This window comes from Cibotium barometz, chromosome 22, assembly GCF_041138505.1.
Source record: "Cibotium barometz isolate CiBa-2024 chromosome 22, ASM4113850v1, whole genome shotgun sequence".
Lineage (NCBI taxonomy): Eukaryota > Viridiplantae > Streptophyta > Polypodiopsida > Cyatheales > Cibotiaceae > Cibotium > Cibotium barometz.
In genome coordinates, this window is record NC_141067.1 from 792,591 (window position 1) to 812,767 (window position 20,177).

Below are 20,177 nucleotides of genomic sequence, written 5' to 3' on the forward strand. Positions count from 1 at the left end.
TGCTTAGGTCTGATAATGGTCTCCCATGCAACTCTAGCCCGGGTGTGTGCAGTGCCATCCAACCCTGACCACAAAAAGTTCCTATAATGAGGCACCGAAGTTGGTCAATGCATCCTCTATGAAAAACCCAACACGAGGTGATGAACCAGGCCGTGGCCAGCAGCACTTGGTTAACCACCAACACTCTGGATGCCAGATCAAGCTTCCTGCTCCAATGCTGAAGTTTTCTCTTAATGCTCATGAGGACAAGTGCAAACTACTGTGCTGGGGAAATGTCAATGCCAACCTGACAGCCAAGGTACCTGGCAGTACATCCTCTCTCAATCCAAGTAAACCCCACATCTAAGCCCCAATCTGTCTGTGGGGAGTCACTGACCCAAATCCGATAGATTTATGCCAATTAATGTTGGCACCTGTACATAGTTGCCAGGCGTTTCAGAAACGGCAGGTATGAAACGGGTTTCATACGTTTTGAAACGTTTCATAAAAGGTAAGAAACGGGTAAAAAAACGTTTCATACAAAACAGAAAAAACATGTATATTTTTTACTTGAAATATACAAAAGAAAAAAATATTGACAGAACTTTTAAGAGACCACATTGAATTCATTTCAATAAAAACAGAATACATGTAAGATATGATGATATCACAAATCACGTGGGTGATCACTGATGACTAAACAAAAATCAAAAAGCATCACCACGTGGGTGATGATTCATGAGTCATGACTCTAAATCCAAGATCAAAATAAATAACATGTCCAAAGTTCAAACTAAATAACATGTCCAAAATCCAAATAAAATGATACTGGCAGCTGCTAGCTACTATCTGCATCCTCATGCTCATCCTCATCTGCATCTTCTGCCTCTGCAGCCTCACTCTCAAGGTCACTGCCGGTAGCCGAGTCCTCAAAGGCCTCATCCTCTAGAGGTGCAGGTGCACCACTAGTACTAGCCTCTCGAGAAGATCGTGTAGTGCGAGCCGGAGCCATGATCTCCTCATAGAGCATAGAATAGATGTCTCTCTCCTCCTGAGGAATGTCGGGAATCTCCTTGCACTTCATGATATCAATCTTGTCTGGATTCACTTGGCGAGGCTCAATGGGATGACCCTTTTGTTCTAGCAATCGGAGATTGCAATGACAAAAGACAAGCCTCTCCAACTGTGCTGAGGACAGTCTATTTCTCTTTTTCGTGTGAAAAAGAGCCCATGTACTCCAGTTTCTCTCACAAGGCCCTGAACTGCAATCCTGGGAGAGAACTCTCAGTGCAATCCGTCTCTACATTGCACAAAAAAGAATGTTACGTTAGAGTCAAAAAGACAGTAGCATTTGAATGTGGATTTTGAAAGAATAGGACTCACGAGACAAAGATACAAGATTCAAGAATCAAGAAACCTTACCAAGTTGGGTGTCCCAATACCGTATTTCTCCCACCAAGACACTGGCTCCAACTGTGTCTCCCTGAGCAATGCAGTAGCTCGCCCAAACATATGGCTACCGTTGCGGTAAATGAGCTCCTCATCCTCGAGCTTTCTCATCAGCTGTATATCACCTCCCACTCCCACCAACTTGGTAATGTACTCGATCCATCCTGACTCTAGCTCCTCATTGAGGTATTGCTCCTCATTCCTCCAAAGGGGATGCAAAATGTGAGCAACAGCATGGATTGGCCTATGAAACCAATCCCAACGCCGATTCCAGATCTCCTTAATATCTTGAACTCTGCATGTAACATGTGACACACATAAGAGATCAAGATTTATAAAATAACTCAAAGACTAAAGTTAAAGCCCAAGGGTGAGCACCTGTCATGCGACAAGGTAGTGAAATCATTGAGAGCTTCACCAATTCTGTCCATGAACTCATAAAGCAACCCAATGGTACTTCCCTCCATGTCTGTGAGCCGAAGGACACTATACATGGGCTGAAGTGCCTTCACAAGTCCCTCTGCATCCTGCCACCAAGTATCTCTCATGACCATACGAGAGAATGCTATAGACTTGGGCTCATCCTTGTCCTCCCATGCTGTCCATTCACGACACACAACTGTGCGTAATAAGCCATGTCGCACTCTCACTAGTCTCTCCACCACAATAAACATATATGCAAACCGAGTTTTGGAGGGCTTTAGAAGCTCAAGATCACTATTGGCCCTGTACATGCTCAAAACCTTTGGCCTCTTTGTGACAAAGTTCACCATGGTAGATGCAGCTGAAAATACATGGCTCACCCAATCAAGCTTTCCCACATCCTCAATCATCAAGTCAAGGCTGTGTGCTGCACAAGGTGTCCACACAATCTTGGGGAACTCCTCCTCTAACATCCTGCCCATGGATACACAATTGGACCCATTGTCCGTGATCACCTGCACAATGTTATCAGGCCCAATTTCATTGATTGCCTGGCGCATGTGGGACATAATGAACTCCCCTGTAACCACTAGCCCTGGCACCGATGCATCTATGGCACGAATGAACATTGTGCCTTTGCAGGAGGACACAAGAATGTTGTACACATTTCTCTTCCGCGCATCTGTCCATCCATCACAAAGCAAAGTACAACCATACTTTGCCCAAGTGGCCTTGAGAGGCTCCATCTCCATCTCCACAGCCAGTTGCTCCTTGCGAAGCTCAGTAGTGCGCAATGTCTCATAGGAGGGGCCATCCCACTCACACCCAATGCGGGAGATAGCTCTCATTGCCTTCTTCCATCGAGGAGTCCTGACAATGTGGAAGGATAATCCACATTGAATAAACAACTTCATCAACTCCCTCGTTGCCTCTTTCATGGCAGCCTTTTGCATCCCTGCCTGTACATGTCCTTTCTTGAACACTGGAAGACTAGTTCTTTTGGCTCGAGGTGCCGAGCTAGAACCACCTGCAACACCACCTGCAACATCACCACTGGTATCTTCCTCTCTGATACTGCGAGTCCTCTTGGAGACACTTTGACGTGCTTCAGGCTCTCCCAGATTGGGGATATCCTCAAGGGGGATACCTAGCTGCATGGCCTTCCAAGCCTTGAGGCTATCATAGATTTCTTGTGGCACATGCTTACATGGCCCAATGCCGAAACCCTTTGTTTGTGAGAAATGTGCCTTCAACCTGGTGAGACTGCCATGGTGCTTATCAGCACAAAAGTTGCATTTCCACTTTCCGGAGCCTGAGCCACCATATCTAGACTCGAAGGTGACATTGTTCCAAAGAGAATCACCTGTTCGAGGCATCCTACAAGATGAGGATAAATGCAGATTGTTGGCCCTGCAAGTGCGACACCGTCGAAGATATGCCATAAATATTGAAGGAAGAGAAAAAAGTGTGCTGTTTTGTGAGTTGTGCAGAGAAAACCAACTTAGAGCAAAACAGGACTTTACCCTTTTGGAAGACCTCCACAAGGCCCAAGGACACCAAGGAGCTGGGGGTCGACAGATGCGATGGAAGGACAAGATGGATGCACGCAAATCGGCGAACTCGCATGCGGCGGCCACCGGGAAGCGTGATAATATGCGCCGTACGAATCCAGGAAAGAAACGTTTTTTGAGGTTTTTAAAAACTGCATCTTTTAAGAAACGCGTTTCATACTGTACGAAACGTTTAGAAACGTTTCGTACGTTTCATAAGTGTATGAAACGCGTTTCTATGCAACACTGCACCTGTAGCCAAACAAAACATATCCAGGGCTGTCCGAAAAGCACAAAGACAAGCATGTGAAGCCTCCGGAAACGCCACAGTGTCATCTACTAACTCTGAATCCACAAGCTCATCCTCTGTGCATAAAGGCCCGAAGAAATCTTGTCATGGCCTCTGCCACAATGAGAAAAAGTAGGGGAGCAAGGGGCTGCCTCAGCGGATGCTGTCCCCAGGGTTATGGTGCTTGCTGGTTGTGATGAGCGTCTTGATGGTTTTGTGTTGCTTCCGGCACCTAATGGTATCCTGAAGCAACATATGGAGGTGCTGGTAAACCTGACCAATGCCGGGTTTGTCACCAACAGGGGCACTTTGCACGGGATTGCCCTAGAGCTAGTGGCCGTAAGAGGCAGCGCAAACACGCCTCCCCCTTGATACAGCCTCCGTCCAGTGGTCCGTTAGGTGTGGCGGGTCGTGTCACATGCCCATCCTCCGCGTGGGGACGCTGTGACCCCTCCCTCAGGTCATGCACAGCAGAATGGTGATGCTTTGGATCATAGTGGTGAGACCACTGGATCATCCGTGCAGAAGGATGGTGCCTCAAGCCAGGATCAGGATGACTTTGTTGAGTCCTCCCTGCTTGGGCAGGGCAGTTTGCAGGATGTACAGGGCTTGAAAGATTATGTAGATAAACAACAGAAAGCACAACAAGATGTATCAGGTCACGGTGCCTTACATGGCAACCATGTATCTCGCACTTATGCAGACACTGTGCAGAGTCCCGGACATGGGAATGACAGTGGACTTTGTCCCAAAGATTACCCCCTCCTTCAGCATTATGAGAGGAGGGCTCCAACCCCGGTCCACCGTTTGATTCGGTCACAGGTCAAAACTCCATCTTGTCCATGAGGATCGTCTCATGGAATGTGCAGGGCCTAGGGGGGCTTCCCACCCGTAGTAGGAAGCGCCTTGTGAAGGACCAGCTCCATCAAGCGGTCATAGGTGGAAATATGGATGCACTTTTGATGCAGGAGCACAAATTGGATAGGCTTCAATGCTGCAAACTGGCAAGTTTCGGGACAGTTGGAACCAAAGGGGGTGTCTGCATTTCAGTTGCAGCTTCCCTCTTGCCTCATGTTGTTGGATCTGGTGTTATTATACCTGCTAGGGCTCGGTGGATTATGATCATGCATGAGGGTCAGAAGTTAGGCATCCTGAATATCTATGCACCTAACTTGAGAGGTGAAAGGGTGGCCTTTTGGGACACCATCACCGGCTCCTCCCCCAGGTTGATCATTGGATAGTTGGAGGAGATTTCAATATGGTTGAGCTGCCTTCCGACAAAAAGGGTGGCCATGAGGGCAGAATTCACCCCTTGGAGTGTGCCTCATGGGAGAGATCTACACTTTTCTTATATGGCAGGGATTGTTGGACAGAGGATGACTTCCAGAGGAGGCCTAATTCTCTCTTACTCTTGGCATAATCGCAGGAGGGGGAATGATTGCATTTTTGCACGGCTCGATAGATTCTATGTGGATGATTGGGCCCTCGATAGGGGGGGGCACTATCGCTATTATGCCTGGCACCACCAAATCAGATCACTGCCCAAATGTTCTGTCTCAAGGAGCTTGGGACTCCGAATGCGTCCCCTCATGTTCGCATCCTTGATTCTCTTTATTTGAATGCAGAGACCTCACTTGTGAGCAGAGAGATTTGGAGGTCATGTGATGATCCTGACCCTCGCCACAGGGTTATCATGGCTCTGGAAAGGACCAGCCAGCACTATCAGTCTGTTGCGTTGGCCAAAACACGATATCTTGGAAAAGGGGAGAGCTATCAGATGGAGGATTGCGGCGCTTCAGAGGGAACGTGAGAAGCATCCTCATTCTCCTTGGATTTCAGATCTTTTATCTACAGTCAGAGCTGAGCCACAGAAGGTCTTGGATAGGCGTTCTGAGTTCTTGTTTCACGCTACTGAGGCATTCTGAGTACAGATGGGTGGCAGATGCAACACACAATTCTTCTCCTCACATAGACCTACCCATAGAAGCAGGGAATCTGTCAGATGTTTGCAGGACTCGGTGGGAGTGATTCAGACTGAACCGGATACGGTGAGGAGTATTGCCTCAGAAATTTATCGGATTTTGTTGTCTGCAGAGGCACCCTCTCCGCACAGAGATGTTGCACAGCAGAAAGTTTGGGAGTGCATGCCCAAACTCATTACAGATGATGTGTGTTCCTCTCTGGATGCTCCTTTCTCGAAGGATGAGTTGAGGCTGGCTTTGCTGGCTCTCCCAAAAGGAAAATGCCCTGGGGATGATGGTCTCTCCCCATCTTTCTTTATTCAGTTTTGGGATCACATTGGGGATGAAATCACTCTTGCCTTGCAGGAGATCATGACACATAGAATGGCTTTCTCCAAGGAGTATTTTTTATAACATTTTTTCATTTTGGGAAGCTGTTGAGTAGGCTAAAGCTAGGCACCAATCCCTTGCCATCCTTCTGTTGGATTTTGAAAAAGCATACGACAGAGTGGATTGGGGTTTTGTGGAAGGCACAATGGCACATATGAGATTCTCCCAGGATTGGATCAAAGGGGTTTCTTGCCTTTATAAGGAGACCCATAGCACGGTTTTGGCCTGTGGGCGACGGGGTGAGCGCTTTCAGATTTCTCGCTCGGTGCGGCAGGGTACCGCTTTGCTCCTTTCTGGGCTCATAATCTTCTTGTTTGTAGACGTTCAAGATGCCATTATGCTTAAAGTATTGAGTGATGGCCGACTTGAGCTCTATATATGCTGTCACAAGCTTTGAAGGTGCATGAAATGGTTAGCCAAACCATTGGAGAGATGCCAGACCGCTGTATTTTTTGTAACAGCTCACTTCTTTCTTGCTTTCTTTGGTCCTGTTGAGTGCAGTCCACAATTAACTTTCAGAGAGAAGATTTCTATGGTGCATACTTGCCACATTTTATTACCAGCCCTCATGCTACATCTGTTTAGAGTAGTTATGTGGTTTGAAAAATGCAGTTAGTACAGACCAAGAGACAAGATGGGCAACAACATTTGTTGAAAGCCATTACCTGAGACAAGAAGACACTTAATCTGGCGATGGGCCCATGCTTTGCATCCCTTTAACAATTTGAAACATTCTGACAATCTGACAGTCCAAATAGGCAGCAGCATTTGTTGGTGCTCTTTGTAAGAGGACTCCATCTGGCATACGTTTGGTGATTGCATCTAGAGAAAGGTCCTTCCACTGCCATGTGCATTGATTTAAAACAATTAACTGCTTGCTCACCTTGGCTCACTAAGAGAAATCACCGCAAAAGGGAGCTTCTCAAGCACTCCTTACGCTTTCTGAGAGCACTTCATTGGAGTAAATCTCTGACAGACAGAATCAAGCAAAAAATCACTTTCGAGGAAGCCTGGTCTGGCAATTTAACCGTGAAATTTGTCTTGCCTTGTTAGCCGCCTCACCCTTTCAAAATGCAAGCAAAGGTTACTGCCCTGCTGCTGTTGGGCGTATCCGGCTATAAGTGCAGACCAAGAAAATAGGAGTCACTCCATATGGAAGGAAGGCCCCTCTTTGAACAATCAAGAGCATTCTGACACTGACCATGTTGGCGAGCCTTGCCATTACTGCATTCCACAAAACTACGTATCCATGAGAGCATACATATTCATGAGAGTAGTGCCAAGCACAATATCACCTTGCAGCAAACCTTGACAGTCTTGACATACCCCTATGGCAGCACATGGTTTCAGCATGCAAGAAAAGGTAATAACTGCATCTGAGAGAGAGCCCCTTTTTCCGCATCTATTCAAAACAGCTGTGTCATTTCTTATCTTGGCAAGTCAAACATATCCAGCCAGCATCTCAAGAAGGGAGCTCTTCATGCCTCTGTAAGACGACTACTTTTAGCATATATATTCTACTTGTCAAGCCAATCATCATATTATTTTTTCCAGTCACAATAATGATGCTTAGCAACCTTTGTCAAACAGACTCATCATAAATGTGTTTCGTATTTCAGCTGCTTCTATTGTACCAAAGACTTTCAAAATGCAAGTACAGTTCACTGCATCTAAAGAGAGGTGTAGCCTCCCTCACTGCCAGTGGTCGGGCACACAAGCTCGTGAACCCCCAAAATCGGGCACCCCCAAGGTCTAGGCACCCCAAGCTCATGAACCCCCAATATCGGGCACCCCCAAATCAGCACCCAAGTCTGTGAACCACAAGGCCACCTACCAGTCACACAAGGTGGGAATCTCCGGCGGCCCCACTCCCCAAGTTTGGCTACCCACTTGACCGATGAAGCAGTGCTCACCTACTTGTGCTCGGCACCTCTCACCTACTCCAATGGCATATGTCAGTGACCACTTTTAGCACTTGGCTCGTGATAGCCCAAGGTGCCATGCCCATTGTATATAGAGACTCTGGTGTACTGAGGAGGATCCCGGATGCAATACATGGTTTTGTGGTGTCCCAACTCTTGCCTAGTTCCATCTTATGTTGCGTGCATGTCACTCTAGGTAGCTCTTGTGTGGTGTTCCGTTCTTGAGTCTATGTGAGTGCGTAGTGGAGTGGGACAGAGAGGTCGCCATCTCCCTAGCTTGTATGCTGCCCTAGAGAGGACCCTAGTGATTTAGTGTGCCTGCACAATGGGCATCCTAGTCCGCTACAAGAGGCAATCGTGCAGCATCCATCAAAACAGTTCGAAGAAATTGGACTCAGCCCCTGCCAGGTATACTGGATAATTAGTGCAGTGACCAGTCTAAAAGACTGCCTCCTTGCTTGTCCTTCCAGGCATACTGGAAAATTAGTGCATTTCTCTGCTTCATAAGCAAACGACGTATTGCACACATAATCACTGAAGCATCTAAGCATTTTACCTTTTCAAAATAATCTCAAGTAGTCTAAGTGCCTTAGTGTAAATCTTTCTGCTCTTTGGTGCAAGCCCTCAGTAAGCTTGCCACAAAAGCAGTGCCCTTATCATACTTGGCAAACATGTCCAATAAAACATTGGCAAGGATAATATTGTTTCCCAATAATCCACCTAGCAAGCTCATCATGAATCGGTTTACTCTTTTCAGCTGATCCATGCTGCAATAGTACTCGTGTAGCATATCCTGCAATTGGTGCTCTGAGAGAAAACATCTTGGGATCTCACTAAGCATCACAGCACGATCTCTCTGCATCCCTCATCTGGCAATCGCATCATGAGTTTGCACCCCTTTGTCAGCAACTCCTATGGTGCCACAAGCTCTTACAACGCAAGCAACTGTGACTACATCTGGAGAGTGCCCCTCTGGTTGCATCCATGCAAAACAGCTCGGTGCTCACTCACTAAAATTAGTGAATTTCAACAAATAACGTGCCAAGAATAGAGCTTGTTGTGCTCTTGCAAAAGCCCCACACTTGGCATACATATCCCATGCGGGTAGAGCAAATCACAATACTAGTTCCCAGCAACCCTTGTCTAGCGATCTCGCATGGATTTGTTTCCCCTTGCCAACTGCTTATATGCTGCCACAGGCTTTTAAGACGCAAGCAAAGGCTTCGACACCTGAAGAGAGACCCTCTCCCTGCATCTGTTTCAAATAATTTAGTCTGAGTAAATACATCTTATACATCAAAAGCATTTCAATTGTTTGCACAAGTGCAGCGAACATTGCATGTCTCAGCACTTTTCAAGCAACTTTTTGCCCCTTTTCCATATATTATCATGTACTTTAGTCCATTTATCTATATATTTGCTCTTAGTACAAGCCCTCGAAAAGGCCACAAAAGTAGTACCTTCACCATTGCAAAGAAGTGTTTTCTCACGCACACTTCTCGCATAGACCTCCATCTTGTCCTCTTGTTTACACCAATAGCCCACTTGTTTGATCTCCAAACCAAGATGATTTGTACGGAGTCATCAATCCACAAACAATCTTAAGTATCTTTGTGTTTGCAGTGACGATGTGCAGGGCTTACCTTGTTATTGCAGTTGTCCTTCAAACATTTCTTCCAGAACATGGGATCCTTCAAACATTTCTTCCATAACACGTCATGGGTTCTGTGTCAAGATCACTTGTCCTGTAAGCACAACATACTTTGAAACATTGTTTGACAATCTGATCATAAATTGTTTTCCCCCTCGTCAATTGCTTCCATGCTGCTGTAGCCGGCACCCTTGCCACAGGAACAGCTCCAGATGACATGGCAAAAGTGAAGGTGACTTAGACTTGGTGGATAGCCGGCCATGATGCTCTGACTTGGACTTGGCAGGTAGCTGGCCATTGATGGCTTGGACTACCTACCAGATGGACTACCGGAGTCGGCTACCCACCTACCTACCAGATGGACTACTGGAGTCGGCTACTCACCTACCATCGGCTACCTCTGATTACTCCACTGATCACTCGGCTACCGGGGACTACCACTACCAAGGGCTACTATACATGTACCTTCGGGAGAGCAGATATATATCACATAAAATATCACCATCATCACCATCTTTGTATGCACTGGAGCACTTAGCCTTCTAGTTCCCCACTGTAGCTGAGATTTCTTGCAGATAGTCTAGCAGCCTCATAGTCTAGCCCCTGTGCACTCTCTGTATACCCATGGTTTACCTTTGGCCACTGGTCTAGGTGCTGAGTGTGCGCAGACAGTGGGCTCTCCTTGTATTCCTTGGGACTATATAGTGATTGATCAGTAGTTGGCTATCTTCGTTGTACTGTGTCGCAGTTGTATCTTGTTTGTCCAGTTCTGTTCATTCAGTGCTTGCTTATTGTTTATGTTATGTTCCTGCATCCACTCACTAGAGGTGATCACTCACTCTGCACTGTGCACTTGACTAGTCCTAGATAGTGCTGACTCCCTTGGGCATACTGCCGCTAGAGAGAGAGCCCCCTGAGAGTAGTGGACTTGAGCCACTCAGGCTCGCTACAGGTACACCAAAATTTGGCACACCGGGTTCTCATCATACCAGGAGTATACTGCTTGAAAGGCTAGTAGAGCCAACCACCTTGGCTACTTAGGCCACCTCTTCCGCTACTCTCTGCACTGTAACCACTTAGCCCATTGGTTTCCACTGCATGCATCAAACACGCTCCTCACAGGGCACTGACACTAGCCCCATCAAAAGCCCTCTATCTAGTCCTCTGAATTTCACCAGAGGAAGAAATTCCGCTACATTCCACCAAGAAAACCCCCTCAACCCCTACCTCTTCCTTCCTTCTCTCCAAGTACCTCATCTTCTTCTGCACCTTGCGCTCCCATGGACCAAGCTGCCAGTCACCCTGAGGCCTTGGCCACTGTGTTGGGCAGAGTCAACGTCAAGCTACCCGCCTTGAAAGGGTCCTCCACAGAGGACGCTGATGATCACATCCGACGATTTCTAGCCATGTGCTGCAGGCGAGGCCTAGTTCGGGATGCCTACTTAGCATTATTCCCTTCTGCTCTGGAAGTCTCTACCAATCTTTTTTTGCGTGGGCAGCTCTCCATAATGAATTTTGTACCATGTACTGCCCAAGAAACTATCAGGAGAAGATCCTTGAATATTTCATATCTTATGTGTAAACGCTTAGTACTTATAACTATATAAATGCGTGGATTAAATTGGACCAAAAATTATGTACTCACAATGTATCTCCATCAAGATGCTGTTGGATGATCATCGTAATATTGTGATATTGCCATACACCAGTTCTTAGATGTTGGATTCCATCAACTAACAAAGATGTCATTTGCTTACATATAACAATTCTTCTCCTGAAAATGCAGTGAACTCAAAAACTTGGTTCAATATCGGCCGGCCCAAGAGGGGGCATTTTTTCAATAGATCGCCCTGTACACTTGTCAAAAATTCAAAAAGACACTCCAAAATGTCTCCTGATGCGTAGATTCAATCAATAAACATTGGAAAGCCTAAAAAAAAATCATCTACACCAATTTAACATGGAAAACTACATGGTTTTTGCATCAACGTCCACATGAGTTTGCTTATCTTGAGTAAGCTAAAACCATAGTGATATTCACGACCAAATTGTGACCTGACGTAAGGAAAATTACTTGAAAACCTAGATTGACATCGTTATTTAACATTCGATAAACCTACAAAATTTATTTTTCAAAAATCAAGAAACTTGCTTGATGCAGAATTGCATTACAAATAGAGCGAATTAACTGCAACAAAGATGATGCACCAGGATATTTGGGCTACGTAGGTTTAGATCGGCTAGTTTGATATGCATGTGAGTGTCCACTTGTCTATGCTTCGTTTACGTCTGTATGAGCCTCAACTACAACAAGAGGTGCAATAGCAAAGATAACACACACTCACACATGCACAGTGGCATCAATTCAATCTCAAGAACATTAGTACCCAAAAACATAGAAGTGATGTGCCAGCATCCAAACTCGATCAAGTCCATGATCTAAATCAATAGACATAAGCTCCATTGTATATCAGTGTGGAGTAATCAATGCTGACATTGAACGTCAAGAACGTTTGCAGATTTATATATGTACATGTGCACTTAAATCCAATATAAGAAGCAGCATGCATAACAAGCACAGCAACTTGTGGACAATGAATCTCTGAACCACCATAATAATATGTACACGTGGTGTCTCAAGCAAATCACAACTCATGTCTCTCGTCAATATCGAGACGAGCATCAAAAACAAAAATGATGAAGAATATCCTCTAGTGTAGAGATAGTCGAGCCAGGAGACTAAGAGGCCGCTGGAAGGCAGTCCCCACACGACCGTCACATACCATCATCACATGTGGCACCACCTTACATCAATGTAGAGCAAGGTGAGTAGCATATATGGGAAGGGGGACTTGGATTGGAGGAGGAGTGGGGGTCAGGCGGAGTTTCCAAGCCAACAGTTGGTTCCTGAGCCAGCTGCAAGATGGACGAATTGCCCCCCCCTCACCCTCAGCAACTACCACCTCGTTGATTAAGTGGATATAAAGTCTTTCCCACACAAGAGCGTACGGCATACCTATACAGGCAGAGGACACGCCAATGCCCCGCAATCAATCCCCATGAGAGCGTGCATGCTTTTGTAGTACATCTGACATGGTCAGGTCTACGTTTTATTGTGCGAGTGCAGATGTGTATCTCATGGGGGGCGAACCAATACGGCCCCTCCGGTATAGAGCTTTCGGCCTATGTGTGGGATGCAGACTTGTGGTGAAAGTGTGTGCACATGGAAGGGTGGAGCGCCAGGGTGAAGGATGCCCCATAAGTACTACCTCCCCTACTACCAATATTGGTCCCTCCCATATAAGCTACTTCTCACATGAACCATACCTTGCGTGCTGCAAGAAGAAGATGATGGCCGTATGGATGATGGTTGCCAACAAGCCGCACGAAGAGCACCGTCCAACCACGCTTTCAACTCCCATCTCCCTACCCTCCACACAAGAGTCCTCAGGCGAGCAAAAGAGATGGCTGTGTTGATGTACTGTGAAGCAACCTGGTCGGAGACGTAGGTGCCACTGCAGCAGCTAGGAGCCATGGGTGGGAGAGGATCTTGTTGAGGCGCATGCGCCTTGCGGGATTGCGTTGTAACATAGCCTTGAGGAGGTCCTTGGCGGTTCTAGAGACGGAGGGCCACGGATCTCCTGAGAGGTCTAGCCTGCCTTGCTTCACAGCTGCCACAATCTGGGCGGGCGTCTCGCCGTCGAAGGGATAATAGCCGCAAAGCAATGTATAGAGAAGCACGCCCAAGCTCCACACATCAATTCTCTCGTCATATGTACCTGTGAGTAGCATCTCTGGGGAAAGATAATATAGTGTGCCCTCCATGTCCGCCTCCAAGATGCCTGGGCGGATATCGGCAGAGGAGCCAAAGTCGCCCAACCTGATTATGCTGCTATAGCCTTCGTTTGGATCAAAGGGGCGAGCCAAGAGTATATTCTCCAGCTTGATGTCTCTGTGCATCACCCGGTGGTGATGGCAGAAGCAGACGGCTCGCACAATTGCAGCAAAGGCCTGTGCTGCCTGCGCCTCCGGCAATCGCCGCTCCTTGGTGCTTACCAGATGCTCGAACAGGTGGCCTCCGCCGCACAATTCCAACACCACATGCACGAACTCCTCGTCCTCGAAGATCTCCTCCAGGCGCACTACGTTGAGATGCAGCCCTGCTGCTTTCAGCCGATTGAGCGTCGCAATCTCCTTGCGCACATGCTGCAAGGCACGGGCCTTCAATTTTGGCACTGATTTGCATGCATATTGCAGCCCGCTCTCCTTGTGGGTGCATAATCTCACTGTGCCGTCTGCGCCCTCCCCGAGCTGCTGCCCAATATCATAGGTCTTCTCTAACGACATTGCTTCTGCTTGTGTCTTCTTCTGCTTGCTGTGCAAAAAGCAAAAAGCGAAAAGCGAAAAGCAACGAGAAATCCAAGCTCACATTGTGTTTTCGTTCGTACATATATATATATATGACACAACTTTCTTAGGGTCATTGTTGTGACTAGGGTCGTTGCCGTTGTTGTTGTTGTTGTTGCTGCTGCTGCAGCACTTGCAACACATAAGTTACAATTTGTGAGTATTTGTGCACAAAAACTCTTCAACACTCAAAATGACCTGTTTACAATTGTTTTCATTGAGCACAAGCAATGTTAGATCTAAAGTAACATTTGGCGCATGCCCTTGTTTGAAATGAGCAAACTAGGGGTTTCTATTAGACTTGTTAATAAGGAGAAACTTTCACATAAATATTCTCCAAGTCTCTTATATATGAACCTCTTGGATGCTTTTTTTGTTTAGCTCTCAATTTCGAAAACCTCCCACCACCAGATCTGTACGTACGTTTGGATACACACTTCAGATTTGATAACAATCAAAAACCTAGTGTTATGTCAACTTGAATATTGTTTTACACAATTAGCTTTTAAGAAGGTGATAAATGAAGTTCTACCATGAGAATCTAATACTAAGCGTTCTGTTATCTTTGGTTAATATTATCGTAATTAAAGTAAAAACCACTTAATGTGTTAGTGGAGGATAAAATTAACATGGGATTAGAAATTAGTAATGATGCTATTGATCGGAGAATAACATAAATGTGATTGAAAGTGACTAACAACGTTATTGATCGGAGCCAGTAATAACAAGTTAGTGGATGGATGGAGTAACATGAGATGTAGCAATAACGACATTATTGTAGAGTAATGCAATAGTGGATATGAAGGATAACACACAATTGAGTGGAAAGGAGTGGAAAGGAACACCATTATGTTGCAAAGCACATTAGTGGATATGAAGGAACGACATTATTGCAGAGTACATTAGTGGATATGATGGATAACACACAATTGAGTGGAATGGAACGACATTATTGCAAAGCACATTAGTGGATATAAAGGTACGACATTATTGCAGAGTACATTAGTAAATATGAAGGATAACACACAATTGAGAAATTACAATAACATGAAAGTGGCAAATATATATTAGGAATGTCGTTAGTGGAAATTAATAATGTGGAGAGTAAATAAAATGAAAATTGAGCGACGGTGTTATTGAACTAAATAACGTGTTAGAAAAGAAAAACAATAGCATCACTACACTAACATGCTTGGTAATGTGTTGGAGGACAATAACGTGTTTTCCTCAAAAATTTCTAGTGGTGTGAAAATTCACCAATAATTATTCCTCAAATAACATGGTTTTATCGTGATTTCTCGATATCATGAATTTTGTCATTATTCTTCAACTACCATTATTCTTTAATAGCGTGTGCACTTGTTAATCTCCCGTAGTACATATTTTGATCCGTATAATGTGCTATTCTTGAAATTTCTCTGTAACGTGGTCTTCTTATTATATATAATTTGTTGTCACCTCCTGAACTGTCATGTGTCATGTTTTTTAGCTTGCCTAGGGAGGCCACCTCTCTCAACTGCCATGTGCCGACTTCTTAGCTCACTTGGGCCACCTCTCCACAAAGTAGTTGCACCGCCCTGTCCATGAAGCATGGCAGGTCGTCGTAGAGCCGCCTCCTATCCATGCAGAGTCGTAGGTTCCAAAGTCTCCTCATGCATGTAGCTGCCCTTAGTCAATGTGGCATAGAGATTTTGCATGCAGTCATGCTCCTACTAGTTAAGCCTTACTCTTTTCTCATTTCAAAGTGACACTCTTGCTGGTTGACCCCTGCTGTCTCTCATTTCAAAGCCAGGCTCTTGTTGGCCCTGATTGAGCCCTCCCCTCTTGTGTTCCCTCCTAGTGAGCCATCCCTCCCTCCCTCCCTCTCTCTCTCTCTCTCTCTCTCTCTCTCTCTCTCTCTCTCTCTCTCTTCATTTCCTCTTTGTTTTGGTAGGTTGTTTGCAAGCGCAGTCGTTCACGTCTCCGATGGATAGGCAATGTCCTCTTTATGTTCAACAACATAATAATATCCTCTCGCACTCTCCAAATTAAGTGTGCACTCTAAGAGAGACTCTGAGAGAGAGAGAGAGAGAGAGAGAGAGAGAGAGAGAGAGAGAGAGAGAGAGAGAGAGAGAGAGAGAGAGGAGGGGGGCACTGCCTCATTTCAATATATTGTTAACTGCATACAGTGGTCTATCTTTTCCATTTTACACACGCTCTCATCATCATCAAAGCAAGGAAGCAGTCTTAAATTTAAATATGCAGAATTCATAATAACACTCTCTCTACACACATGCCCTCGTCATCAAAGGAAGCAAGTGGTTGTCAATTTATACATGCAAAATTCGTAATACGCATAGCAAAAAAAGGAAAGCTCCTCCAAGATTAATCTTCCACCTAGCAATAAACTTCAAATTCAATAACACCAATGAGCTTTAGATGAGAGGAATGTACATGTTAAGGGTGGGCAAAGGGAATGGAGGAGCTAGATTGAATTTGGCTAAGGTGCTTTAGCACCATAGAACAGGGTTGGAGATGGGGAGGCACAACAGAGGAAGACGCTCAATTTGTACTTAAGCCTTGCGTCTTCTTAGAGACTAACAATGGAGACTCCAGACTTGAGAGTATTAATGTAATTAAGTGAAATCTCTTTCTTTTTGCGCAGAGCTCCTTTGGACACTAAGATGGTAGTGTGGGTAGAAATTAATGTGTAGCATTATAAAAGGTATATCCAAGCAAGTCAAGCAACTAGGTAGCGAAGGAAGGGACACAAGTAATTTGTGAGAAAAATGGCTATGGTGGGTGTCTTTACGTAGAAAAATAAAACAACAAATGCCTTGTCCTTCCTACGTCTACGTCCCTTGTCCACTCTCGAGCCTCTCCTTTCTCATCCACCAATAAGCAAGGACTTATCTAGGCCCTAGGGTTGCTTCTACAGACATGAGCAACAACATGAGCACCATGAAGAGCTTCCTACTGTATCTCTAATCACCTTCCAGCTTAGTTTATAGATTACTACAATTGCAACCAACTAGACCATATGGATGTATATTAAGGCACAATTGTCTTAACCAATAATCTCATTAAGCTCTATTTATTATGCAAAATAATAAGAGGCTACAAAAAGGCCTGCACAAATATAGTTGTTTTAAGATTATGTATCTTTTACATGAAAAGAGGTTGTGCTCAATGTTTTGAAGCCTATATATATATGCCATAGATGATGAAGAGTTATAAGCCTCCTAATATTGTATGATCTAGGGGCACTAAGCTGGAGCACTGAGTAGGTCGAGATTTTTTTAAAAAACAATAAAAAGAATGAGCCAAGGGAGGCCTCCACATTAGATTCACCTAATAATCACCATCAATTATTATATAGCGTTTCCTTATAATTGAGCTCCAATTTCAAAGAAAGGAGATCATTATAAGTTATAAATTAAAGAACAAAAGAGAACACAATATGTGCACCCTCCCCTCCCCTCCCCTCCATGTATGTATGTATGCATACTTTGTTGAATATATAAAAAGGCCTCAGACATGTGGCCCTCAAAATCAAGAGGACAACTCAGCTTTGGAAGCCATGGTATGACTATATTTCTTAATTATTAGTCCATGAGTAGCAACATGCTAACATATCAAGAGAAAGAGGGTGAGTGATTCTTTGAGTGAAGTTACAATTAACATTTGCATGTTTGTTGTGTTTGAATGAGTGTGGATAAAATTTGCAAGAGTTTGAAGAGACTATATTGCAAAGTATGTGCTATAAGGTTATGTGGGGTTGTGATTTGAATCACACGTATATTTTACATTTGTATGTACAATAACTTTGGCATGGAAAGAAGTATGTTTACAAGAATCGAGCAAGGCAGAATATGGTGACACACACACACATGTAGATACATGTATCACACAGATCACACATGGATGCACATACACAATCACATATACTAATTTGAAAAAGAAAAGAGAAAATCTTACCATATAGCAATTTGTGGCATGACTCTATTTCTTGATTATTAGCCCATGAGTAGCAACATGCTAACATGTCAAGAGAAGGAGAGTAATTGATTCTTTGAGTGAAGTTACAATTAACATTTGCATGTTTGTTGCCTTTAAATGAGTGGAGCAAATTTGCAAGAGTTTGAAGAGAGTAAATTGTAGAGTATGTGTTATAAGGTTATGTGGGGTTGTGATTTGGATCACATGTATATTTCACATTTGTATGTGCAATAACTTTGGCATGGAAAGGACTATATATACAATGGGTTTATAAGAATCTAGCAAAGGCAGAATATGGTAACACACACACACACACACACACACACACACACACACACACACACACACACACACATGTAGATACACGTATCACATAGATCACACATGGATGCACATGCACAATCACAATCACATGCTAATTTGTATAAAAGGGAGAAAATATTACCATATTGAAATTTGTGGCATGACTCTATTTCTTAATTATTAGCCCATGAGTAGCAACATCCTAACATGTCAAGAAAAGTAGGGTGATTGATTCTTTGAGTGAAGTTGCATTAACATTTGCATGTTTGTTGCCTTTTAATGAGTGTGGAGCAAATTTGCAAGAGTTTGAAGAGAGTATATTATAAATTATGTCTCATAAGACTATAAGGGATTCTGATTTGAATCACATGTATATTTTACATTAATAACTTTGGCATGGAAAGGAGTATATATACAATGGGTTTACAAGAATTTAGCAAAGGAAAAATATGGTCTCAACACACACACACACACACACACACATGCACGCACACGCACACATGTAGATACATATAACACATAGATCACACACATGTAGATACATATAACACATAGATCACACAAGGATGCACATGCACAATCACATGCTAATTTGAAAAAAAAAGGAGAAAAATGTTACCATATAGAAATTTGTTGCATGACTCTATTTCTTAATTATGAGCCCATGAGTAGCAACATGCTAACATGCAAGAGAAGGAGGGTGATTGATTCTTTGAGTGAAGTTACAATTCACATTTGCATGTTTCTTGCCTTTGATTGAGTATGGAGAAAATTTGCAAGAGTTTGAAGAGAGTATATTGTAAAGTACGTTTCCGAAGGTTATAAGGGGTTGTGATTTGAATCGCATGTATATATTAATTTTTATGTGCAATAATGGGTTTACAAGAATCGAGAAAAGGCAAAATATGGTCACACACACATACATGTAGATATATGTAACACATAGATCACACATGGATGCACATGGATGCACATGCACAATCACATGCTAATTCAAAATGTAATATATATTATGCAATATATATTTGTAGTTATAAGGTATGATCCACAAGTAAACTTTTATATATGAGTAGTTTGAAGTAAAGTATACAGTATACTAAATATACTCAATCGTGAAAATGTAAAGTATCACTACATAGTAAAAATAGGTTTCTCAATACACCTACCTTGAAGATAAATATATATGTGTGTGTGTGTGTTTATATATATGTATATATGTACGTATATATATATAATATATATATATAGATTATAGGGTCTTTAGAGATGAAGATCAAGTACGACGGGTATTTGATGAAGTAATTAAATGTATTCTCAAGCATAATTTCTTTAGAAATTAAATATGGGTGTGTCTTTCCTTTGTGACCATTGGTGCTAGAAGAATTCTTTAAGTATTAGAATTGTTTGTAATTTTAATGTTTTTTTATATATATACTATCTTTATCTCTCTCACTCATTTTCTTCTTCTACTCTCTCTCTCTCTCTCTCTCTCTCTCTCTCTCACACACACACACACACACACACACACACACACACACACACACACACACACACACACACAAAAAGACCATGTGTATTATTTAGTGTAAAGTTTGTTTATGTTTTATGCAAAGATATGTCATTAGACATTTTAAAGGTGATCTATGAAAATAATAAATTATCAGATACGTTCTTTTTTAACGAGATTCCACAATTTGGTGATCCTTGATACCATGTATACCAACCCAACCCAAAATGGGAAGTTCATGGATTTGATGGATGGCATGATGCTAATCCACGGTATATTTATATAATGTTACACCCCTATAGGCTAGATGATAATCTCAAGCTCCTCTTAATCAAAGAGGCATTAGGATTACTTGATGGATTTTATAT

General features: G+C 43.6%; 1 protein-coding gene across 1 annotated transcript; it reads right to left on the minus strand.

The window, feature by feature from the left end:
• Positions 1-419: 419 nt before the first annotated feature.
• Positions 420-1,507, minus strand: LOC147626140 (uncharacterized). Its single transcript, XM_086816245.1, has 2 exons — positions 1,402-1,507; positions 420-1,279 (listed from the first exon to the last, which is right to left on the minus strand). The coding sequence occupies exons 1-2, from the start codon at positions 1,489-1,491 to the stop codon at positions 818-820; spliced, it is 552 nt and encodes a 183-aa protein (XP_086672371.1). The 5' UTR covers positions 1,492-1,507; the 3' UTR covers positions 420-817.
• Positions 1,508-20,177: the final 18,670 nt, after the last annotated feature.

Coding starts and splice junctions, on each gene's coding strand:
- LOC147626140 (XM_086816245.1), bottom strand. CDS start 1,491: ATGTTTGGGCGAGCTACTGCATTGCTCAGGGAGACACAGTTGGAGCCA. Junction 1,280..1,401: donor GTATTGGGACACCCAACTTG/GTAAGGTTTCTT, acceptor TGTGCAATGTAG/AGACGGATTGCACTGAGAGT.